General features: G+C 40.5%; 1 protein-coding gene across 1 annotated transcript; it reads left to right on the forward strand.

The window, feature by feature from the left end:
* The first annotated feature begins 1,894 nt into the window (after positions 1–1,894).
* LOC116886849 (5'-nucleotidase domain-containing protein 1) lies at positions 1,895–23,747 on the forward strand. Its single transcript, XM_032888301.1, has 6 exons — positions 1,895–2,034; positions 3,561–3,658; positions 11,180–11,298; positions 12,364–12,516; positions 17,764–17,932; positions 22,382–23,747. The coding sequence occupies exons 1-6, from the start codon at positions 1,976–1,978 to the stop codon at positions 22,504–22,506; spliced, it is 723 nt and encodes a 240-aa protein (XP_032744192.1). The 5' UTR covers positions 1,895–1,975; the 3' UTR covers positions 22,507–23,747.
* Positions 23,748–24,405: the final 658 nt, after the last annotated feature.

Below are 24,405 nucleotides of genomic sequence, written 5' to 3' on the forward strand. Positions count from 1 at the left end.
TTTACACTTGATCTTCTGATATCTGATTGGTTTCTCAGTATAGCATTTAATGTCTCGTGCTGTGTTCTAGTGTGGTTGCAGTGTCCTTGTGTATTGTTTTCTGCATCAAGATGCTTAATGCTGCTCATAATAGGTGTTCTTACTGTGTAGGCTATTACTAAAATGAGTTTATTTCAAGAGCAAATTTCATCTAGAGGTTTATTAACTCAATGGATCATCCTGAGACCCACCGATGTCATCAAAAGTCCAGGTGTCCCTCATATTTCTTTTCTTGACCCCTGACTTGTTCTTTGTGTGGAAGGTACCAGCTGGGAATCTAGGTAGAGTTTGTTATCATGGCAAAGCTGAACAGAGAAACTTAACCCTGTTTTTAGTGATTTAATTACTCCAGGGTCCCTCGGGGACCACATGTGACTCTGCATCTATCTGATAAATGGAGGAAATTATATGTGTGTGGACAGAGAGACCAGGATTCTACTGAGTATCCAAGGGCCATGAAAGGAGAATGAAACTTCACATAAATTCTGCAGCAAAGAAGAGAAAGGAGATGGGCCTGAGCAGGCAGGGAGCAGTATTTGCTACTCTTTCAGGCTTCATTTTTGTTTGCTTCATGTCTCACGTGGTGTTCTGATAGTTTTAAAATTGTAAGCGTCAGAGTCTTAAAATGCAATCCTTTTTTTGCAATTTCATGTTCATCCCTAGGCAGAGTTGCAGAGGTAGTCCATATCTACAAAACCTCTTGTTTTTGTCTTTGCACTGTTCTCCTAGCATTAAAGAAGCTAGGAATTTAGCTTTCCTCCTCTGCTTATTAGTACCGCACAGTCTAAAATGTGCGACAAAACTGGTAGCCTTTCAACAAGATCTGCAGTTGCCTGATGCTGTGAGAGGCAGGACCAGCAGCTCCACTTTAGGCATCCTAGACTTTCGAGTGCCTTCCAGCCTTCTCTGGTAGCTTTGCTCTGGCAAGTGACAGTAGCTGTCGCTTAGCTACATAGTTTCGTATTTCATCTCACAGTATCCCATCATTCCTCTGAAGGATACAGCTGGCTGCTCAGCTGCTTCCAGACAAAGATGGCTCCTTGTGCATTACCTGAATGTCTGATTCTTACTTGTTTTCAGGAAGTGTTTGTTGGGTATCTATTAATCAGCTTTCTTCAAATACAGTAAAGTTTGCTCTGTTTTTGACTTGCTGGTGATACTGCATTATATTATTTGAATAAGATTAATTCTTGTGAAAAGTTTGAAAAATTATGACATTTTAAAAATAAACAATAAATGATATTTTCTAAAGATTTACTTTCCATTATGTGTGTACAGTGTGTGTCTGTGTGGGATAGTTGTACTTTAGTGACCATGCTGAGAAGAACAGAAGACATTGGGCCCTGGAGCTGGAATTATAGGCAGTTTATGAGCTGCCTAACATGAACTCATCTTCCTCAAGAACAGTACATACTCTTAACAACCTAGCCATGTCTATAGCCCCAAAGTACTATTTTTAAAATAATAATTTTAAAAATATTAAAAGTATTTTAAAAATATTTTTAAAGTGTTTAGACCAGGCATGGTGGTTCATACTTTTAATCCCAGCACTTGAAGGCAGAGACAAGCAGTTCTGGCCAGTCTGGTTTATATAGTGAGTTCCATGATAGCTAGAACCCTGTCTTAAAAACAAACAAACAAACAAAAAAGAGTTAATATTAACAGAATAGCTAGATTGTTTGAACCTAGTCTTTGTGCCTTTTATTTTTGAAAAGTTTTGCTTTCAAAGTTTAGCTTTGAATGACATGTGGTTGTCTGAGATTAAACTGTTTAAAACATTTTTATTAAAGACATTGCTTTTTATGTTTTTAATTTTTCAGAAAATTGTGGATTCTTCTTTCCAGAAATAAAAAGAAATCTAGGCAAATATGTGTACCGCTGCCCTGAGTCTGTAAAAAAGTGGCTTCAACAGATAAAGGATGCTGGGAAAATTACTATGTTGATCACTAGTTCTCACAGTGATTACTGTAAACTTCTTGGCAGTTACATCCTCGGGTAAGTAAAGAGCAGCTCTCAGTGGATGTCATTGTCCAGCTTTAGGTGGTCATTGAGGGCAAATCTGAGAATGTACTCCCTGGCAAACTGTAGGATGCAGCCCTTATATCCATTTCAATGCAAATGTATGCCCTGTGCCAGTTAGCAGAGCCAGAGGTGGGATTAACGTAAAACCAAGGCGATAGAGTTTGAAAAGAGATAGATATATTTCAGGCTCCTCTTTACAACTTCCTGTGCGGCCTGGGCTACAGTTTATAGCTTCTTTAAGGCTTACTTTCCTTCTCTTAAAACTCGGACAGTTGCTTGTGAATACGGGAGAATGTTTAAATAGTGCACAGTACATGCCCGTCATGCATACCGCACAGAATAGTTGGTAAGCTTTAATGATTGCTAAATTTATGTGATTCTTGGCAATGCTGGGGAAGGCCCACAGTCAAAGCAGGATTTTCCAGAGGGTTCTTAGATTTCTTCTAAGATCGCTTATCTCAGCAAACACAGTTACCCTGAGTGTGAACCAAGCTGTAGCCCTCAGCTTACCTCCATTAACAGTCTTTAGCCCCAGATTTCTATATGTTCTTTACCATGTCTGCTGATTTAGTTTGTTCCATGGCATACTTACCTGGAAATGGGTTTTCTGCCTTCTACAAAATGCATAGGCAGTTATCCTTACGTGAATTAATTAAGGCCAGTGTCCTGGGCACCTGAGGAGAGCATCTCTTCCTGAGACCTTTGCACTCGGGTGTAGGATCATCCATCAGCACACACAGGGCTCTCAGTTACCACCAGCATGGATAACCACAGTCCTGCTTCTACTCTTGATTTCTAGTTTTTGCACTTTTCATTTGCTGCATTCTGGAGCACTGTTTCTTCAGGGTGAGGGTGAGGCCTAGGGAGACTTTCATCAGATAGTCTTTAGCAAATACCGTACAGTACACATTGATATTGTCATCTAAAAATTGTTATAGGACTGTACTGATTTTAAAAATAAAATACCTCCCTCATGTTTTGAACACTGAGAATTGTCACTAGGATGAATACAATGCCGCGTTCTGTAAGGCCAGTATATGCCAAATCTATTGAGTCTTCAGGCCTATGTGTACAGACAAATTCCTTCCATTCCTCAGATTTGAAACCATGGGCTATTTGCAGCTACAAGAGACTCTTGCCCACCATATTGTTTTCAGGAGAGAGTGAGTTCTGAGTCTAGGTCATCATAGCTTCTGTGTTCTCTCTCTCTCTCTCTCTCTCTCTCTCTCTCTCTCTCTCTCCTTTTCCTTTTTCTTCACTTGATTTTCTTTTGTTATATCTGTGCTTTAAGTATTGTCCTATTTTCAGGAACCCTGGCTAGCACCCGTCCAGCCTCTCTTTCCAGTGTAGCTTCCAACTTAAAAGTGTGTAAGGTGGCCTTTGTAAAGCACCTGAAAGCTGATTGAAGGGTGAACAGTGATACTCTGTAGAATGCATAGGCAGGGAGTAAGTTCTGCAACTTTTCTAATTCCTTAATGTAAACTCACTTCGCATTTTAGGAAAGACTTTGCAGACCTTTTTGACATTGTGATTACAAACGCATTAAAGCCAGGATTCTTCTCACATTTCCCAAACCAGAGGTCTTTCTACACGCTCGGTAAGTTGTGTTTTGTTATTTCTATCTTTGACTAACCCCACGTGCATAACACTGTGTAACGGGGAACATCATTCCCCCTTAAGAGAAGGTAAACATAAACCTGTGTTTACATTCATCTTCCCTCAGCTTTACTCTGTATCTCACAGTGTATGATAATCATTTGTTTTTGTGTCAGCCTCTCCCTATTTTCAGTGACGAAGGGCATGAATCTCACCTGAATAGTATGGTCTAAATAATACACTGTATGTGCTGAGGGAATGAATTAATAAGTCAGAGTCAACCATTTGGGGAACAGAACTCCCTACAGAATCCACAAAGATCAAAACAACAAAAAAGCAAAACAACACAGGCACATGTGCGTGTGCACACATGCAAACATGAATGCACACACAAACACATAATCATATAAATGTGCACACACACAGACACACATACACACACACACACACACACACCATGTGCTTCCGTGCAACGATCCAGGCCTTCAAAGAGGCCGGTAAGGATTGTCACACTCATAGAGAGACTGTTGGAGAAATGAGGTTGCAGGAAAAAAACAGGCCGTTTGCAGTTGAAAAAGAATGATGAGAAGCAAGCCGCTCCTCACAGGTGTTCTTAGAGCTTCTGGAAGAGCATTTGACAGAAGCAGATAGAGGAATGACAAGGCAGGGCAAGGTGGATGGCAGAAAGTTTGTCACCTCTGTGTGTGACTAGATCTCGAGTCAGCAGAATGTGCTGTAGAGATTTCCATCTCTGGGCAGTTCTTAAGGAAAGGAGAAAATGTCAGTTTTTGTTGTTGGTTTCAGAGGTCACAGCCCGTGTTACTAGGCCATATTGTTTTAGGCTTATAGCAAGTAGACCATCATGAAAGGGTATGGAAGAAAAGAAAAAAGAGAAAGAAAAAATAGATCATTGAGAAGGGAAGTCTAAGTTAGGGTTTCTATTACTGTGAAGAAATACTATGATCATGGCCTATCTTATAAGGAAAGCATTTAATTGGGTTTTAGTCGGGGCTGGCTTACAGTTTCAGAGGTTCAGTCTGTTGTCATCATTACAGGAAACTTGATGGCATGTGGGCCGACATGGTGCTGGAGACGGAGCTGAGAGTTCTAGATCTTGATCCGCAGGCAGCAGAAGTAAATGCCACACTCAGCCTAGTCTGAGCACCTGAGACCTCAAAGCCCACCTTCACAGTGACATACTTTCCCCAACGAAACCACACCTTTTCCAACCAGGCCACACCTCCTAATAGTGCTCCTCCCTGTGGACCAAGCATTCACACACAATGAGTCTGTTGGGGCCAAACCACTACAAATGGCATGTGTCAGAACAGACCTGTTCCTTTAGTGACTGCCAGGAAGAGTGGGGAGGAGTTTCCTAACGTAACTTTCAAGGGCCTAATTTCTCCAAGCCGCACCTCTAAAACCCTCCTCACTTCCTAGTAGCACTGCTAGTTATGACTGAACCTTCAATGTGAACTGTCGGTGGCATTTAAGATCGAGACGGTAAAATTCGGTGCCATATGACCTTTCAAGAGGCTTTCAGTATGGCTCTATTTAATTGTTGAGTATCCAGTGATAAGCATGGGACTGTCCGAGCCTATTGCTCTACAAGCTCCCTTTGTCGGACTTCTGCAGAGTTTTCTCTAGTTGTATGTTAGCACCTTGGATTTGCAGCCTGCTGTGATGAAGAATATGATGCAAGCTGTCTTTTCAGTTATGTTTATCAAAGAAACTCTAGAGTATTTTACATTAAACACATGGTATGAAAGAATTACAGATCTTAAGATATACATACACTGGCGCTAGACAGGTATCTCAGGGGCTAAGAGTTCTTGCTGTTCTTGCTGAAGACTAGGTTCCCAGCTGCTGTTAACTCCTGTTCCAGGAATCCAGCCCCTCTTCCAGCTTCTGTGAGTACAGCATACAGGTGATCCACACATATACTTACATAAGTAAATAAATAAACAATAATATATATATACATATATATATATATAAATATATATATAACAGAAAATAAATATGCCATACATTGTTTTATTTGTCTTTTAAAATAGAGACTCACCGTGTAACCCTGTTTGGTCTGGAACTCACACAGAAGACCAGGATAGTCTCTAACCTTACAACAATCTTCCTACCTAAACATACCATTTTTCAAAATTACCATATTAGTAGTTCTAGAAGACCTTTTTTAAAAAATCATACTTTACCTAACTGTAGTTTTATTTTATTTACAGCTGAAATTATATGATATACACCATGGTACTATAATATATGTGTGCACTGTGTAGTGGACAACTCAAAGCAGTGTGACACATGTATTATCCCACTTAAAACCCACTTTTCCAGTGTACATCCGTTCCTGGGAAGGCTGGTCTCCAGGAGCTGTAGTAGCTCTATTGTACTCATCTTCCTACGGTTTGTCTTTATTGACATCTCTCCACTCTCCCCTTCCCCAGCCTCACTTACCCATGACCTTAGTGTGCTTCCAGATCAGCGTTTTTACATTCTGCATATGAATGAATTCACATAGCACTTGTCTGTCTGTGTCTGGTTCATCTCACTGAACCTTATACCCTCCAGGCTCACTGATACTCTTACGAATACCATCTCTCTCTTCCTAAGGCTGAACAGCATTTCACTGTGTATATTTTACTGGTTCTCCACAACTGCAGATTCAACCAACCTCAGGTCTAAACTATTCAAAGAAATTGCACAGGCACTGAACACAATATGTGCGTGGTTTTCCTCACCATTCCCTAGGCAACACATTATAACAACTATTCGTGTAGCTTTATATTGTATTAGATAATGTAAGTAACTGGAAAGGTGATAGATGAGTAGATAGATATGGACAATTTGCAAATACAATGCTGTTTTGTGCTAGGGACTCTGGGGGTGGCTCCGAAACTAGGCTCATATGAATGCTGAAGGATAATTATATACATACAGATTTTTCTTAATTCCTCAATTGATGTGCACTGGCTTTGTATCTTGACTATTGGAAAAATGTCGTGAGGAACATGAGAGTGTGGATATCTCCTCTATGTGCTGACTCCCTGTTCTGCGTGTATGTACTCAGATGCAGGATTGCTGGATTCTATGGTAGTTCCAAGGGTAAGACACCAACCTTCATACATGCTAAGCTCACTGGTTGCCCCAGCCTATTCAATTTGTGGAGGAACCTCTATACTGTACTAATTTCATTTTACTCAATAGTATGCAAGAATCTTTTTCTTCATACCCTTACATGTACTGTTTGTTTTTTTTTTTAATAAGAAGGCATTTGAAAGGGAGTGAAGTGATATCTCCTTGAGCCTTTAATTTAACTTCTCTCTTGATTAATGATGGCGGAGTTTTACATAAATTCCTTGAGCATTTGCATATCCGTAAGGAATTGTTTGCTTAGGTTCTTTGCCTCGTGGAGGTTGTTACTTTCTATTGAGTTGAGTTCCTTTCGTGTTTACCACTTTGGAGTGGGACCGGGGAGAGCAGAGCCTAACAATGAGGTGGACTAAAGTCTCATGCAATACCCAACCTCTGACAGCCTATACTATTAGGGGTAAGAAGAGTCACACGAGTAAAGTTCTCAAGGGTTCTAGCTGCATGTAATCACAAGGACAGACGACACATGGCAAAAACACTTAAGCATTTATAAAATGGGTATCTACAACATGTAATTGAGTAACAGCAGCAAACATTGTGATTGATTTGAAGTAAACTTACTCCTATCTACCACACCTGGGGAGACCTCAAAAGCACAGTTGAAGAATTACATGTTTTGAAGAAACTGATGTCATAAGATTCTTATCTTTTTTTTTTTCTTGGAGCTTTCAACACAAGCATTCAGAATTCTCACACAGCTCCATTTCTGACTGTGTTCCATTTTGTGTTAAGCATTTTGGATATTGGCCCCTTATTTGAGGTTCTCAGATACATTCTCCCTTACACGTGCTGTCTTCACTCTCCATCAACTGTTTCTTTTGCTGTACAGACGGCAATTCTGTAGGATTCAACCCATCTGTCCATTTTTACTCTATTACCCCTGCTTTGGAATCCCAAAACTTCTTATAAAACTTAAGCTTGGAACTCTATCCCGTTGTTTCGAGGATGAAAATCTAGATTTGATGTAGATCCTTGCCCTGTTGTGACTTCTTTAAGATGCCTAGAAACCTCACATATATGCGTCTCCATGCTCACTGTACAGATGTTCTAGTCTTAGAGTTGAGTGTTCTTAACTCAATTCCTAAGGTTCTTTGATACCTTGATTTTCTGATATTAAAAAAAAAGCATTTAAATGAGAACTACAAAGAACCCTATAGTTTAGAGATTTAATGCAAATAGATGACATTAGGAGTACAAGACAAAAAGAGTCAGAGCTATGGTCGTCACAGGGTGATGTGGTCCTTCCTGGAAAGCCTGTGGCTCCTGCCCTATTGCTGTGTTTAATCCCTGTAGCTGCTCTGTGCAGCCCGTCAGTTTGTGCCCACCCCCCTCCAATTGCCTTTCTCTTGCTGATGAGCCCAGCTTTCTGCTTTCTGTGGATGGTTTTGCTCTCACTTTGGATCACATCAGCCTGGTAATTCTCAAGCCACCCTCCATATTAACAAGTAGGATGCTCATCAGATCAGGTCTCTGCTACAACTGTCAGAAGTAAATTCAGTCTGTGTTCCAAACAGTCAAAGGCAGAGAAATAAAATTAAGATCCTGACCATGCTGGAATAGAAAATTCAAGGAGCCAATCTCTATGTTCACTGTGTCCTTGGTAAGTGGCATGGAACTGACATCAGTTGTTGTCATGGTAACTAGAGAAGAGCAGATGGTACTGCAGCCAATGGGGGCCCAGCAACTCAGTCAGCCTGACCCCTGGAGTGAGAGAAGCATCACATAGACAGAGTCTGCCCCCTCCCCACTTCCTTTCTGTGCTATGCAAAAGGAGACCCCAGCCCTTACCAGTGCTAAGGTTTACAAGATTGTAAATCTCTAGGGACCTAGCTCGTATCTGACTACTGCACTGCAGACTCACTCCCCACCTCAATGTGGAATCCAGTATTCATCTCCGTCCCTTGACCTCAGCTGCTGTCAACACATGAACACCCTCCCAGCCCCCACACCCACACCCACCCTGCTTCTTCTTTCCCTAGCTGAGCCTCCTTTTCTGAATCTCAAGGTATATTTTTCCCTGCATAACACATAGCATAAATGTTTTTAACATTTATTTTCTTTCCCTCTAGAAAACAAAGACCACCAAGCATGCTGATTCACACCAAGCTTGTGTGAACGAACAGTCGATTTAACCATGAAAACACCAGAGCCAGAGACCTTTCTAGTGTGCTGTGTAGAGCTTATGTAATCCCTCACCTCTGCCGCTCTCTCACCCACTTCTCTCTCTCCTGGTGCTTTTCATCCACACTGACATCAGTTCGTTATTTGCTTTTAAGCAGTTCAGTATCTTTGCAGTTACTTCTTGGCAGGCACAGCATATATTTAACCACATTTGCACAATCATGTCGGTTCCCACTCCATAGAAGATCCTCTAGCTAGTAAGTTCTCCTCTTCCCTAATGTGTACTGATTACTCTATCTCTGCTGAAAACATGACCTTTTATTCCTCATCCAAGCCTTTGTCCTGGCAGCTCGCTCTGTCATTGCTTCTGGGATCGTAGTGTATATACAGAATCACCTTGTTAAAATGGAGGCTGAATGAGCCAGCAGCCTGGAGAAACCTTAGCTTCTGCATTTTTTGGCTCAGAAGATGACACTTTAAGGGACAATGAACTCGATGGGAAACATCCCCCTCCTCTGTCTGGAGACCCCTGTGCTTGCCTGATGACACTCACAGGTAATAGCACCTGTCTGATCCTTCTCTAGGGCTCTGGGAAGCTCCCTCCTCAGCCTCACAGTGAAGTTAGCTGCTGAGCTTTCTCTCCTACTCAGGTGTGCCTCCCATAGGAAGCAGCTATGTATAGAAAGCAGTCCTTAGCCCTGTGCCAATAACATGTAAAACATGACTGAATGAAAGTGGCCGAATCTGTCATTGTACCAGTTACAATTCCTGAGGCACACTGGGGTTACAGGTTTGTGCTCGCCACATTCAGCCTTATGTAAGCTCTGAAGATCCAAACGCAGGTCTATCAGGAATTACTTTTTACACTAAGCCATCTCCACAGCGCCTCTGTTCCTGTTTCTGTTCTAATGAATTTGCTCCACCTTACTAACAAGTTGTTTATCTTTAGTAGTAAGTCTTGCTGTTTTAGCCCCTGTTTTGTGGACATTTCCTGAGAACACACAAATAAAAATCTACTTACCCTAATCAGGACACCAGGAGAAACGCAGAAACAATTGTGCCAGTGATTTAGTGGGCAAGTGAGTTTAATTGGGATTACAGGAGCATGGGTTACTTGGAGGCAGCTAAACTACTAAGGGAAAAAAATGTCTTTTCCAGCAATTAAGTGGTTGACTACCTGTATGTCCTCAGAGAAGGGTAGGACTTCATGAGCCCTTCCCCCAGAAAAAGAGACTGTCAGTGCACCCGACCTTCTGCAGGTCTCCTGTCATTTACTGATAACCACAGTTGCCAAGGATTCCAAGGGCAATAACCATATCACCCTAGAAAAATAAGCCATTAGTAGGATAATTGTTCTATTATGACCCGAACACAAATTAATGTTTAATAGATATTTTGCTTGAAATTTTTCATTCTACCCATGGCAAGAAATACTATGATATTCACTAACTGAACCATTTTATAAAGCAGAGGCAAGTAATGGCTCAGCAGATCAAAGCTCTTGCCACCAAGACAGACTACCCAAAACTCTGTTTAATTCATAGAACCCGTACAGTCAAAGGATAGCACCAACTCCTGAGATTGGCCTCTGTTAACCATGGCATGCACATCCCCATGGATAAACAGATAATAGGTGATGATAGATAGATAGATAGATAGATAGATAGATAGATAGATAGATAGATAGATAGATGATAGATAGATAGATAATAGATGATGGATGGATGGATAGATAGATAGATGATGGATGGATAGATAGATAGCTGATACATATGGATGGATGGATAGAGAGATAGATGATAGATGGATGGATAGATAGGTAGATAGATGGATGGATGATAGATGATGGATGGATGGACAGATAAATAGATGATGATGGATGAAAGATGATGGGTGGATGGATAGATAGATAGATGGTGGATAGATGGATAGATAGATAGATAATGGATGGATGGATAGATATGGATGGATAGATAGGTATGGATGGATAGATAGATGATATATATAGATAGATAGATACATAGATAGATAGATAGATAGATAGATAGATAGATAGATAGATAGATAGATAGATAGATAGATGATAGGTGGTAAATAATAAATAAGTGAGCACACACCATGCTTATAACAGGTGCTTACTGAATGCACACATCCTTCCCACGTGGTTTCCTTCTACACATGGTCCATAGCCCAAGGTACAGCCTAACTAAAAGGTTGTTGTCAACCATACTTGCAGAGAATGATGAGGAGAAGGATGAACTGCCATCTCTGGATAAGCCCGGCTGGTACTCCCAAGGGAACGCTGTCCACCTTTATGAGCTTCTGAAGAAAATGACCAGCAAGCCTGAACCAAAGGTAATTTCTGACTGAGGCAGAGTCCTTGATTGTCCATGTGCAGATCCAAATGGTGTGAGCAGAGTCTTGGCTGTGAATGGTTAACAGTTGTCTGTCTAGTAGTGGGGCGGTGGGGCTGCGTGTTCTACCTCTGAGCACCTGCTACATCTCACCTTTTACCTCTTACTAGAGGCACTCGGTCTTCGTTTGTGACAAGGAGAAACAAGGATTCCAGAGAGACCACAGGTCTAGGAAGTACACAATTCGTACATACGATGCCTAAGAAATGACATTCTGATAACACCAAAGAATAGTTTATACATAAAACAAGAAGTGACTGTAACAACACTGACCAGCTTTTCCTTAAAGAATTGCTTACATCCGACCCCTTAGTCTTGGTTGGACATTGATGTATTTACAGCACAGTACTTTCCTCCACATGGTGCATACCACAAGCCTGGTGAGCAGGAAGAATCATTGGGTAGCTGGCCATGGTTCATTGGTACCAACTTTCTTGACCTTCTGAGAACTATTCACGGGGTCATTAGACACAGGACCTGGATGGGGAACCTTGGTTTTTAGCCCTTAACTTCACACCGTCTTCTGTGAATGGAGGGGTGTGGTCTGATCAGTAAGGCTTTGCCTCAGAATATCTGAGGCGCTTTCTAAATTGTACATGCTGGAACCGTACATTTATGAGTTCAGTTTCAGCAGATCCAGGGCAAGTCCTCAGAGTGTACAAAGTCTTAAACAGTGGTTGTAATGGGTGTTCTGAGTAACAGGTAATCCCCTATAATAAGTTGTCAGTCTTAGTTCTGTCTGCAGATTTGACTATAAACACGTGAAAGCACACAGGCTCACCTCTTAATGAGGAATATCAAATAAAATTGTTTCTCATATCCTACCTTCCTGCCATCTTCAGCAAAACTGTGAATCATATAGGACTGATCATATATGTGTGAAATTATTTGTGGAAGTTTAAGACACACTGTTTTGGGGTGACTGCTGCCTGAAGACCTTGCTTCTATTTTCTGTGCAGTAGTTACCACTCACCTCCATGCCTCCTTCTGAATTCTGTCGATCCAGGTGGTTTACTTTGGTGACAGCATGCATTCAGACATTTTCCCAGCCCATCACTATACTAACTGGGAGACAGTCCTTATTCTTGAGGAGCTTCAGGGGCAAGAAATGGAGAAGCCTGAGGAAGCAGAGCCTCTGGAGAAAAGAGGAAAATATGAGGTAAGGATCCTGTCAGTCCTTTTTGGGGGGAGTATGGGGTAGCAGTGTTTGAAAGCTGAGGTCTCCTTATCCTACCTGACTTTGGAAGCAGCTGGGAATAGTTCCTGTAGTTCCTCCATGATAAATGGAACAAGAGGCTCAGAATTTCAGGACAAGTTTTATATCAGCCTGGGCTTCATGCGATCCTGTCTCACAAAAGCAAATTATTCTGGTCTGGCTGGATGCCTTCATGTTTCCATACTCTGTATTCAAATCACTATTATTTAATGGCTTCTACCTCAGTAGATTGCTCTAGTGAACCTGGTTGTGTTGTCTGCTTTTAAGAACCTGGTATGTGCCATCATCACTCCATCCGGGATGGGGAAAACTGGATGAGGTCCCCCTCTAACTGGGGAGCTGTTGGCAGTTAGTGGCTACGAGGGGAGGGGAGTCATTTTTTTCAATGATGTAGCCAATGATAAGTGGCCCATGATCCAATAAGTGAGACCACTCCTAATTAAACTCATTAGGGGTCACTTTTTGAAAGGACATGAAAGTAGGAGGGGGACTTATGAGAAGAAATAGTTCAGGGTAAGGAAATGAATATAATCTAAATCTGTAACATGTATGTGTGAAACCAAGGGGAAATACCAAAAAAAAAAAAAAAAAAAAGAAAAAAAAATTAATCTGTCATGTATCTCTCTGCTGGGTTTAAAAGCAGCTGAAGCAGTTGTGTGCGTTTCACCAGTATCTCTTGCCATAAACCTGAGACTCCGACTAATGAAGTCCAGATGGGACAATGTTGAGCTCTAGACCTTTCCTCTGAGCAGCACTGTACAAACATCACCTCCTGAGAGTTTAGACCCGTTGCTGCCTCCCTGTGGAGAGGACAGAACTTAGACATCTTTAGTCCCGGCAGAAGGGAGGCAGTCTCTAGAGAAGGCTAGGAGAGCGGAGAGTCCTTGGTGTTTAAGAAAAATGCAGCTTCTCCAGATGTCAAGCATGTAATATATATAGAAAGAGTCTGTCTTTCAGTTTAAAAAGTTCAAAGGTGCCTACAGACGGGTTGAATTCTGTATTTCTAACCACTTTATTCAGTCTAAATGAACTTTCAAAAATAAAATTAGTTAAAAGGAAATTATCCGATTGTTTCAAAGCCGGTGGCCTGAGCTGTAAGCCTGACCATGATTGCTCTGCAGTCAGTGCTGGTTTATCTTGCTGTTTGCATTTAGTTCCTGCAGTGTTGTGCAGTAATTTCCAAGCTAAGTCCACCCTTATTCTGAGCTCACTTTTGCCTCCCTTGATTTGTGACAGGAAGCATAAGGACTAGGGATGTCTCACATGGAACCTGGCTAGCTTTTGTCCACAACTTCTTGTTCTGTAATCTGGTGCATCACTGATTATCCACGCCTCTGTAGTACAGCTAACGGATGGGCAGAAACGGTGCATATTAGTGATTTGCAGCACTCATAGAGTGACTGGGGAAATTTTTTCTTTAAAATCAAAACCAAAGAATCAGCCAATCAAAACTCATTCTTTAGAACGGGAATTACTTGGAGCATCTCAATGCCACGCAGCCAGCCAGCCTTGTGTCCCTGACGGACAGACAGGGAGCCCTCTTTCAAGGTTCCCTTTGTTACTGCACTAACTGCTCTAATTGAGTTCTTCGTTTTAATTTAAATTGCATCCCTTTAAGAATATTTAGGTCCAAAAGTAACTTTAATGGTGAGCATTTTTAACAAATAAGAAACCCTTTATTTAGGAAAGGCCTATTCATTAAATCTACAGTGAGAATGTAACATATTTGAAGAAAATTAAGGAAGAAGGAAAATATGTGTGTGTATTTCATGGAGACACGGACAGCTCCTTTAGGGTCTCCTTCCAGGGTCTGATCTAGACAAGGGTATTTCTTACTGATTACACCATCTAACAGAGCTGGCCATGAGAAAAGAGAAAGAAATGTAGTATAAGATTAAAAGACAGTCTACCGGATTGTCATATTTTATAGTTATATGACCATTAGTATAGAAGAAATCAAGATATCAAAATTAACACAAAGGTTCATTCAGAAGGCTAGCGCTAAATTGGTATTCAAACGCCCAGCAGCTGTTCGCTACAGTGGCCACATCCTCACAGGTACCAAGAGACAAATTTTCCACAAAGACAAAATGAACAGCTCTCAGATGTAGCTCATCAAACACGTAAGATCACCAGTTATAAGATTTAAGCTTCTATTAAAGTTTTTAAATACAAACCTACATAATTGAAGACATTCACTTAAGGGGGCATGGTATAATTTATTTGCAAAACTGATGCAAGGGTAGGCAGAGTCCTGGGAAGATTTGGGCAGGTTTTCTGCAATTATACAGAAGATTTAACACTCACAAGATTAAGGAAATAATTACAAATAAAATAAATAGAGTGAAAGAGGATATTTACCACAAGATTACTAACCATATTACAAAGGGATTTTACTCTACAGCTGTTAGCCATGTTACTGTCACATGTTAATTTTAGTACTCATAACATGTACCTAGCCCAGAATTCTAATAGTCCCACACTCTGAACTTTTGATTTTTGAGTTCTGGGAGTATGTGGATACACCACCACACCTGGCTGGTATCTGAAATTTTCTAGCACCAATATGATGTTCAAAAAATTCCAGATTTTAAAGCCTTAGAATTCTGATTTTCCAAATGATGGATACTTAAGTATATTCAAATATTCCCAAACTGAAAAATTCTGAGTAATCTTTCTGACCACAAGGATGTCAGAAGGATATATCCACTCCATCTGTAAAAATTGTTGTGAATAAAGAACAGGGCTCAGACAAGGCCCCTGTATCCCATTCCAAGCCAACATAGTATTCCAGTCAGGAATGAAAGAAGGAAAATATATGATGGCCTCTTTCCTCATCCTTCACGTAAAAAATGAAGTCTGAAGGAGGATTATAGACCTAGAAATAAAGCCATACCTTTAATGTTTATTAAGTTTGAAAATATGTTTTAAGTGCAGTGATTTGAATGAGAATGGCCCCCATAGACTCATATATTTGAATACCTAGCCTCCAATTTCCAGGACTGTTTATGAGGGATTAGGAAGCATGGCCTTCTTGGAAGACTTTGAGGTTTCAGGAGCCAAAGCCACTCCTAGTAAGCTCTCTACATCTTAGTTATAGACAAGAATGTAAGCTCTTAGCTAGTGCTGCAGCACCATGCCTGCCTTCCTGCTGCCATGTTCCCACCATCTTGATTCTGAACTCTAACCCTAACAATGAGCTCTTCTGTAAGTTATCATAGTCAAGGTGTCTCTTCACAGCTGGAGAAAAGGAGCTGAGACAGTGACCTCATTGTAAGGAACGATTTCCCAAGTTAGAACTTGAAGGACAGTAAGAAATAGAATACAGAGCTAGGGCGAAGGCTCAGTCAGTAAAGTGTTTGCTTCCTTGAAATCATAAAGACCCAAGTTGAGTCCTAAGAACCCATGTTTTCGTAACAGTCCCTGGTGACACATGTTTGCAATGGCTGCAAGAGATAGGGGTTGGCAAAAGAAGAAGCCACAGGGCCTGCTAGCCAAACAGTGGGTACCAGGTTCAGTGAGAGAACAGAAGGTAGAGAGAGACAGATGCTCAACCTCCACCTCTGGCCTGTGTGTGCACATATGTGTGCATGCACACATGTGCAAACACACAGAAGTAAATCAGGACCTGGAGTATACCTGCCTCTGGGAAAATCATAATGAAGGGTCTGTGGTTAGAACTAGAAAATCGACATAATTATTTCCCAGTTCTCTCAATGAAGACCTAGAAAATTCATAGGAAAAAAAATAAAATAAAACGAGTCACCCAGATATGGGGGTGCACTCAATCTCAGCACTTGGGAGGCAGAGGCAGGCAGATCTCTATAAGTTTGAGGACAGCCTGGTCTACACAGCAAGTTCCAGGCCAGCCAAGAATTCACAATGAGACACAGGTCTGTCAACATCCAGTGCACTGAGGGATCCTGTCATGGTTTGAATATGCTTGGCCCAGGGAGTGGCAGTATTTGAAGTGTGGCCTTGTCGGAATAGGTGTGTCAAGGTGGGCATGGGCTTAAAACCCTCACCCTAGATGCCTGGAAGTCAGTCTTCCATTAGCAGCCTTCAGATGAGGTAGAACTTTCAGCTTTGCCTGCACCATGCCTGCCTGGATGCTGCCATGCTCCTGCCTTGGTGGTAATGGACTAAACCTCTGAACCTGTGAGCCAACCCCAACTAAATGTTGTCCTTTTTAAGAATTGCCTTGGTCATGGTGTCTGTTCACAGCAGTAAAACCTTAACTAAGACAGATCCCAAGTGAGAGTCACATTAATCAGGACACAGAGGATGCAACACAAAAGCTCACTGATGTATAGTTTGAATATTCAGAGTTCCAGCGTCTTTTATACAGAAAGCAGAATAAAGAGTTCCTATAGCTTCGTTCTTACCAACTGCTGTTTCCCTAGCAATAGCTTATTTTGGTTCAAGGTGACCCAAGCCTCCTTGCAGACTGAGAAATCTGTCAGCAGTCCAACTCTTAGATATGTTACCTCTTATAATTAAAAACAAAGTTACTTTCTCATGAGAAAAGGATCAAGAAGGCCACTTTCTCAGACATGCAGCTTACTTGGCAGAAGACCAGGATTCTCTGCTTGAGAGAATATGTCTTCTCAGTGTTTCAGTATGCTGAGAGTCACAAAGATCCCATGTTGTCTGGCAACTAGCAAGCCAGGAGCACTCGCCCGAAGCCATTTCTTTTTACTTGTCAATAAATTGAATTAGAATTAATTCAATTATTAATTGAATTAATTAGAAACTTAATTAATTAGAAACTAGTCATTTTAAACCTTTATTAATGTATTGGCTTCATGTTTCAGATACACTAAAAGCAATACAACCTTCTAAAAGACAAATAGAAACAGAAAAATTCCTATGAAGTCGGTTTTTTAATTACTGTACAGTATAATAATACTAATGATGATGATAGTACATAAATTTTAATTATATTAATCATAGAGAATATAGTTTTTATTATATAGATTATGACAATTTTTTTAAGGAACCAATCCTGGGTCACATTAAAGTGCGCTCATAATAAGGAAATGTTATTTTCTTTGCAAAGTAAAACAGGTTTCCAAACCCTGCCCCTAGGTCCTTATAGCTTTTCCTCCTGTTCATTTAGTGAGGAAAACACTTATGGGAGCACTTCACTACAGATGCCATTCTAACCACAGTTGTCCCTTCCTTTTTCAGGGACCAAAGGTAAAGCCCTTAAATTGCTTATCTAATAAATGGGGCTCATACTTTATCGACTCAGTCTCGAGACGGGGAAATGCAGAAGACTCCTTGGTTTATACCTGGTCCTCTAAGAGAATCAGCACCTACAGTACGATTGCAATCCCAAACATTGAATCTATTGCAGGTAAGGGGGAAAGACCTGCGAGCCTCTCCCTGTCCAAGACAGTAACTGTTAGAGCTGTTGTCTTCAGAAGGAGCAGTCTTCACAAGACATTGAGTTATTTTCTTCCTTTATTTTTGAGGTTATGATTAATTACATCATTCCTCTCTTCCTTTTCAACATCTCTCATATACCCGTCCTTGTTCTCATTCAAATTCATGGCCTCTTTCTTCACTGATTGTGTGTGTGTGTGTGTGTTTGTGTGTCTGTGTCTGTGTCTGTGTGTGTGTGTGTTTGTGTGTCTGTGTGTGTGTCTGTGTGTGTCTGTGTCTGTGTCTGTGTCTGTGTCTGTGTCTGTGTATTCCTAAATGTATCCTGCTCAGTCTATATCATGAGTTACTCTTTAAGGGAAAGAGCTTCTAGATATGGCAGCGTAGGTCAGGATCTCCCCCATCTCCCACTTCCCATTTCCTACCCCCGGACACACACCTTTCTGAAGTTAACTGCAAAGGCTGGACATTTTTAAAATGTTTGAAGAAATAGGATACAGCTTGGGAGAAGCGTCAGGACAAGATGCTTAGGAAGGCCAGGATGACGAACCTGGCTTTGGGGCTGCTTTCCCCACAGAGGCTGAATGAACCTTTCGGTAACTTAGTGTAACTTCTCAGATGAGAACTAGAAGAAAACAAATGAGCCTGATGAGCTCCTTCAGATCTCTGTTGTAAGGGGAAGGTAAGGCAGAGTCCACATTTTCACAGGGGCTGAAACTCAGCTTCAAACAGCTGAATAGCAAAAATTACTAGTTCCCCCAACAGTGACTCACACCTCTATATTCTTGATGAGAACGAATGTCCATTTTCTTTTGAAAAATATATTATTCTGGGACATAAATACTTCTTAAAAAGTATACCCCAGAATGAAAAATTGCCAGGAATATGAAGCTAGGAGACCACAAAAATAATAATAACAAAACAGCCAACTACAGAAAACAAAGGAATGGGACATTTTGAAGAGATGTAAAAACTAAAGATGGAAAATTTTAATTAAATCTTTCAAAATCAAATTGAAGTAGTAATGAGCTGATTAGACACAGAGGAAAGTGAATTGCTATACTGAGAAAGAGCTCAAAGGCGGCTGGCAGTACAGCTCCATGTCCTAGAGAGCCTGCCTGGCATGTGCAAGGCCCTAGGTTCAGTGCCCGACACTGTGGGAGGGAGCCAGGCAGAAAGGAAGGTACAGAATGAAGCTCCACCAGGTAAAACCACAGGAGACTCAGAAAGCAGTGTTAAGGGTGCATAAAAGGATGGAAATTTTTGTAACTGGGCGCCAAGAGTAGCAGTAGTCCTGTGAAACAAACTAGATTATTAGCGTGAGAATTACTTCTTATGGTAAGTTCCCAGTTCTCTGGAACATATATGATAATTTGAAGTCTGAGACACTCACTGGGCTGCCTTCCTTATTCAGATGAAAGCAGTTTGTCCTCACCTATTTGAGAAGCCCACCCTGCTATATTAGAGGTGTACGCTTTCCGTGTAGAGTCTTAGGGTCCAGATTTCTTATGAATTTGGCTAAGGACTTGAGGAAAAGAGAGCAGAACCCAGTTCTCTGCTCTTCCTTTGCACTGACCTCCTAGCTAAGCACTTCTGTCTCTGCTGCCCTGGAAGATCGCCTAAAGTCCCTGGTTTTCTGCCACCAGCAGCTAGCCTAACCTTCAGCCTGAACACACACACACAATCTGTGGCACAAAGTGCCTTCCCTCTTCATTCAGTTGATCTTCCTTGGAAACGTGTGTCCCTGAGGGTCACCCTGGTGTTCATCAATGTCTGTCCATTCTCCTTCCCCTCCAAGTCAGAACCCTGGATATATGAGAGCTTCACATTCCTAAACTGGAGCTGATGGTTTGACAGTGCATTTTCTCCCTTACAGAGTGGGTACAAGGGAGAAAAGCAATTATCAGTAAGATGATGGTGGTGGCCCTAAGTTAGGTTTGATCTTCTAAAAGAACCCTGTATCTGTATACAAACTCCGTATGTATGTCCTTCTGAAATGGTATTTTGTTCTCAGGTGTTCCTTTTATTGTCGTTCAATGCTTACACATAAAATTAAAGACAGCTTTAAAATAATCTTTCTTACACAGAAACTAAAAACTAAAAACAGAACCATTTTCTTCCAAAATAATTAAAATTTTTATTGGAGTTGTATAATAGTAGAAGCCACTGTATTATTCTAAGATACCCAGATGGATAAAAAAAAAAGATATCAAATGTGGTTGTGAACAATAAGAAAATCAAAGAAATGTGAGTTTCCACTCTAAAACTTACTTCTCTAAGATTTAGAAAATGAGCGCCCAGCTGCTCAGTGGTCACATCCCTGCACCTCTCTTTGTCTTCATTTGTAAATATGTATCTGATTTTATTTGTGTATCTCTGTCACATGCATGCAGGTGCCTGTGACAGCCACCCAATGTAGATCTTCAAACTGAGAACATCAAATGCTCATAATCACAAAGACATCTCCTGCCTCTCATTCTCATATTCTCAAATTTCTCTCCCTGCACCCTAGGAGAGAAAGTGACAGGGCCAGCTTCTCTCAAAGGAGCTAATAAGCAAGTCAGACAAAACTGAAACAACTCCTTTAGTTGCTGGGAGATAGAGAAAGTATCAATTCTGATGCTGGAGACACTTCCTCAAACTGTAACACAGTAATCACATTGTTTGAATTGAGTAAGTTACATCTCCTACAGAACTGTAGCTTGATTGTGTCAGTCAGACTCAGTGGTTAGGCACTGCTGTGTGGCTTACTTCAGAATGAGAAAGGCAGCTCTAGGCAAAGGTGTGATGGCCATGGCTTTACACATATGAAAGATAAAATCCTTTATGACCTAGATCCTGCAGTTGAAGCTCCAACAGTCACTCCGTTTCTGTCTTTTTACCGTGTGGGAATCTATTCCTTTTTGTACACTTCATGTAAGTGTTCCACAGTTGGGATAATGTGGCTGATACAGTGCATTCATGACAGAATTTAAGAGAAAACTTGCTAAAATAAGCAGGAATCAGGAGGAGGGAGTTCTTGTTTCTCTTGTTCCAAGTTGTTAACTGTCATCACTGACTTCCCTACAAGAGATGCACTGTTTTCTTCTTGATGACCCCATGGTCTCATGAATCACTAGGCTAGTGATTTTTGTTTTTCAGTTTGCGTGCGCATGCGTGTGTGTGTGTGTGTGTGTGTGTGTGTGTGTGTGTGTGTGTGTGTGTGTGTGTGTGTGTGTGTGTTGATATGTGTACATGAATGCACAGACGTATCAGATCCCCTTGCAATTAAAAGTACTTGTGAACCAATTGGTGTGGGTTCTGGGAACAGAACTTGGGTCCTCTGTAAGAGCAGTACTTTTTCTTAACCACTGATCTCTCTAACCACCCCTGCTTTTTAAGGTGTTGGGGGGGTCAACAAATCCCTGAATCTGGAATCATGGGTAGTTATGAACCACTTGATGTGGATGCTGGGAACCAAATTTAGAGCCCCGGGAAGCAGAGCAAGTGATTTTAACTGTTTAGCCAACGTACCAGCCTCTCATGTTTCTTAATAAGAAATCATTGTTGTGACCATAGGTGGCATTGCTGCTGCGTGTTTCGTAGTTATATGGATCATAATTAAATATCCAGGAGCCAGGGTATATGATGTTTATTGATGCTAGCTGATTGCCTCTGCACAGTAAACCAAGCTTTCTCTGACATCAGGAAAGCACTCTTCCTTCTTTCTACTCAACAGTAGTTTTTTTCTGGTAAAGGTTAACTGCTTGAGTCTCAAAGCTTCTCAGTGGCACCTAATCCAACATATAATTTGGGCCAGAGGTCTGGGCGCTTTGTGTTACGTCTAAATGTGACTTGGCATAGATACTATTTATTGCACATTTTATATACATACACTCTGCCTCCTTGGTGCCAACCTATCCGTAGTACAAGTATGAAAACTATGAAACTCTGAAAAGCAAATACTGAATTATTTTATTCTTTTGTTTTGTTTTTAACATTACAATTACATTTCCCCCTTTCCTCCCTCTAAACCTCCCAAATATCCCTCTTTGCTGTTTCAAATTCATGGCCTCTGTTTTCATTAATTGATGTAACATGATATACATTATACACATACATACTTCTATCCCTAAATACATAAAAACAAACCTCAGTCTGTATAACGCTACTTGGTATATACAAGAATGACCACTTGGCCTAGGGTAACCAATGGTGTGCTCTTCCCTGGGGAAGTGTTCCTCCCACTTCCAGTAGGCTTTAGTTATCTGTAGTTCTCTGTGTGCTGTGGAAGCTTCATGGTCATTTCTTCATCAGCTTTAACCTGACTCTTATTGTTGCCCTTGTTCAGCTTATGAAACAATGGATTTTAATCTCTTTGGATTTATGAAAGGAGTTTGGCGCCTTATTAAACAAATCATTTTTTTCTTTTCCTCCCTCACAGAGTTACCCCTGGACTACAAATTTACGAGATTCTCTGCAAACAATTCAAAAACATCTGGTTACTATCCCTTGGTCCATTATACCTTGGCTTCTCAAAACACAGACAGCAAAATAATCTCTACTTAAAAATGAACCAACCATATGTACAGTAGACATACTGTTTAAAAAAGTTAATTTTCCACAGCAATGCAGATGTTTTATAAGAACAATTTTTCAATGAAAATTGACCAAATGGATATTTGTCAATATGTCTTTTTAAAATATAAGTAATTTTATATAAATCATTTTAATGTTTAACAGTTCTTGTTATAGTAATATTTTTAGTATCCTAGACTAAAAGAGGACATGACGTATTTTCTATACTGGTAGTTTTGAGGATTCTCCCAAGATGATCATTGTACATTATCAATACATGCAAGTGTGTATTTGTACATCTACCTGGTTCAGCAGTTTCCTAAACCTGATCCTCAGACTAATAGCAGAGCAACACAGAACTGGAAAATGCAAATCTGAATGCTTCATTCCAAACCTTCTGAAACAGAAACTTTGGGAGTGACGTCAACAATGACTTTTAAGCAAGCTCTCCATAAATCTGATGCTGTATTATAATTTGAGACCTAGTAAGTAAACCCTGTGATGAGTCTTCATACTTTTAATTGAAAGTGTAAGCTGAATTGATAACACCAGAGGCTAGGGAAAATAGGTCACTGTTCCAAGTTATTAGGCTTTTTGCTAGTTCCTTTTCCCCCATAACACATAAAGAAACATGATTTCTTAAGATAACATAACCCCATTTTTTAGTTAAATTTATACCTATTAAACTTAAGTTCCAGCTTTGTCCAGGGGAAGGGAGCAGAAAGAAGCACTCGACAATTGTATAGGTACACGTCAGGTCAAAAGATGTTGTGTTCCGTGAGGTTTTGATTAGTTAACATGTGCACCAGACCATGTTTACACAAGATGTTTAGATTCAGTTGATGTTTATAAGTCCCTGGGTCTTCTTCTGCCTATTAACTTCACTGTCCATAGTGGACAGGATTAGAAAACTTTATCATCTTTTTCTTGGAACTTAGCATATGAAAAACTATTTTCTTAAAATTTACAAATATTCCAATAAATCCCAACTGTACTATGAGGATGTATTTCTCAGGGTAATTAAAAAGGATACAGAACTTATTTCTTTATTTTCAGTATCTTTGATGTTGATTAATCAGAATACATATACAGAGATATATTTGATACCCAAAATGTCATTAGAGTGTTATGATGAGCACACACAATCAACTTAGGGCCAAATAAAAGATAACTATCGTATGCTTTAAGTAGAGATTTCACTTTGCTTTAAAATAAAGTTATTTTTCCCTATAGATGTTTCTTGTGTTATTGAATAAGAATACTTTTTTCATTTATATTTGTATGTTTGCATGTGCCTCTGCCTGTGTGTACCTGTGTGTGTGTGTGTATGTGTGTGTGTGTGTGTGTGTGTGTCTATCTATGTATAAGTACCTATGTGCGTGTGTGTCTGCCGTGTGTATTCTTTTCCTCTAGCATGTGTGTCCCAGTGACTAAGCTTAGGTCAATCAATCACACTTGGGGCAAGTGCCTTTACCCACAGACCCATCTTGAGACTCAAGAATGCATGTTTCAATGCTTATAAATGGTTGTTGCTATAAGAATTGAGAAGCCCAAAATTTTAAAGTTAATTGTACTTCTTTTGCCGACTAAACAGTAAGGGGAAAAGTAACTTCAAGTGAAAAGTCCTTTCCCAATTCCCTCTACTACGATCAAAGATCCTGCCTCATCCAACATTGTCTTTTCCATCTTATGAAGGGAGCTGGAGTTCAGACTGCCTTGCCCTTGTCTCACCTGCTGACTCTAGTGTGTGCTTCTGTCTTAAGCTATGTTTCAATTTTATCTCATGGTTCATTAAAAAGTGTCAGTGTTTCTAACTAGGTGGGAGAGGTAAACGTAGGGCTGGCAAGATGGCTTTGTGGATTAAAGTGCTTGCTGCTCAAGTCTGATGAC

This window comes from Rattus rattus, chromosome 18, assembly GCF_011064425.1.
Source record: "Rattus rattus isolate New Zealand chromosome 18, Rrattus_CSIRO_v1, whole genome shotgun sequence".
Lineage (NCBI taxonomy): Eukaryota > Metazoa > Chordata > Mammalia > Rodentia > Muridae > Rattus > Rattus rattus.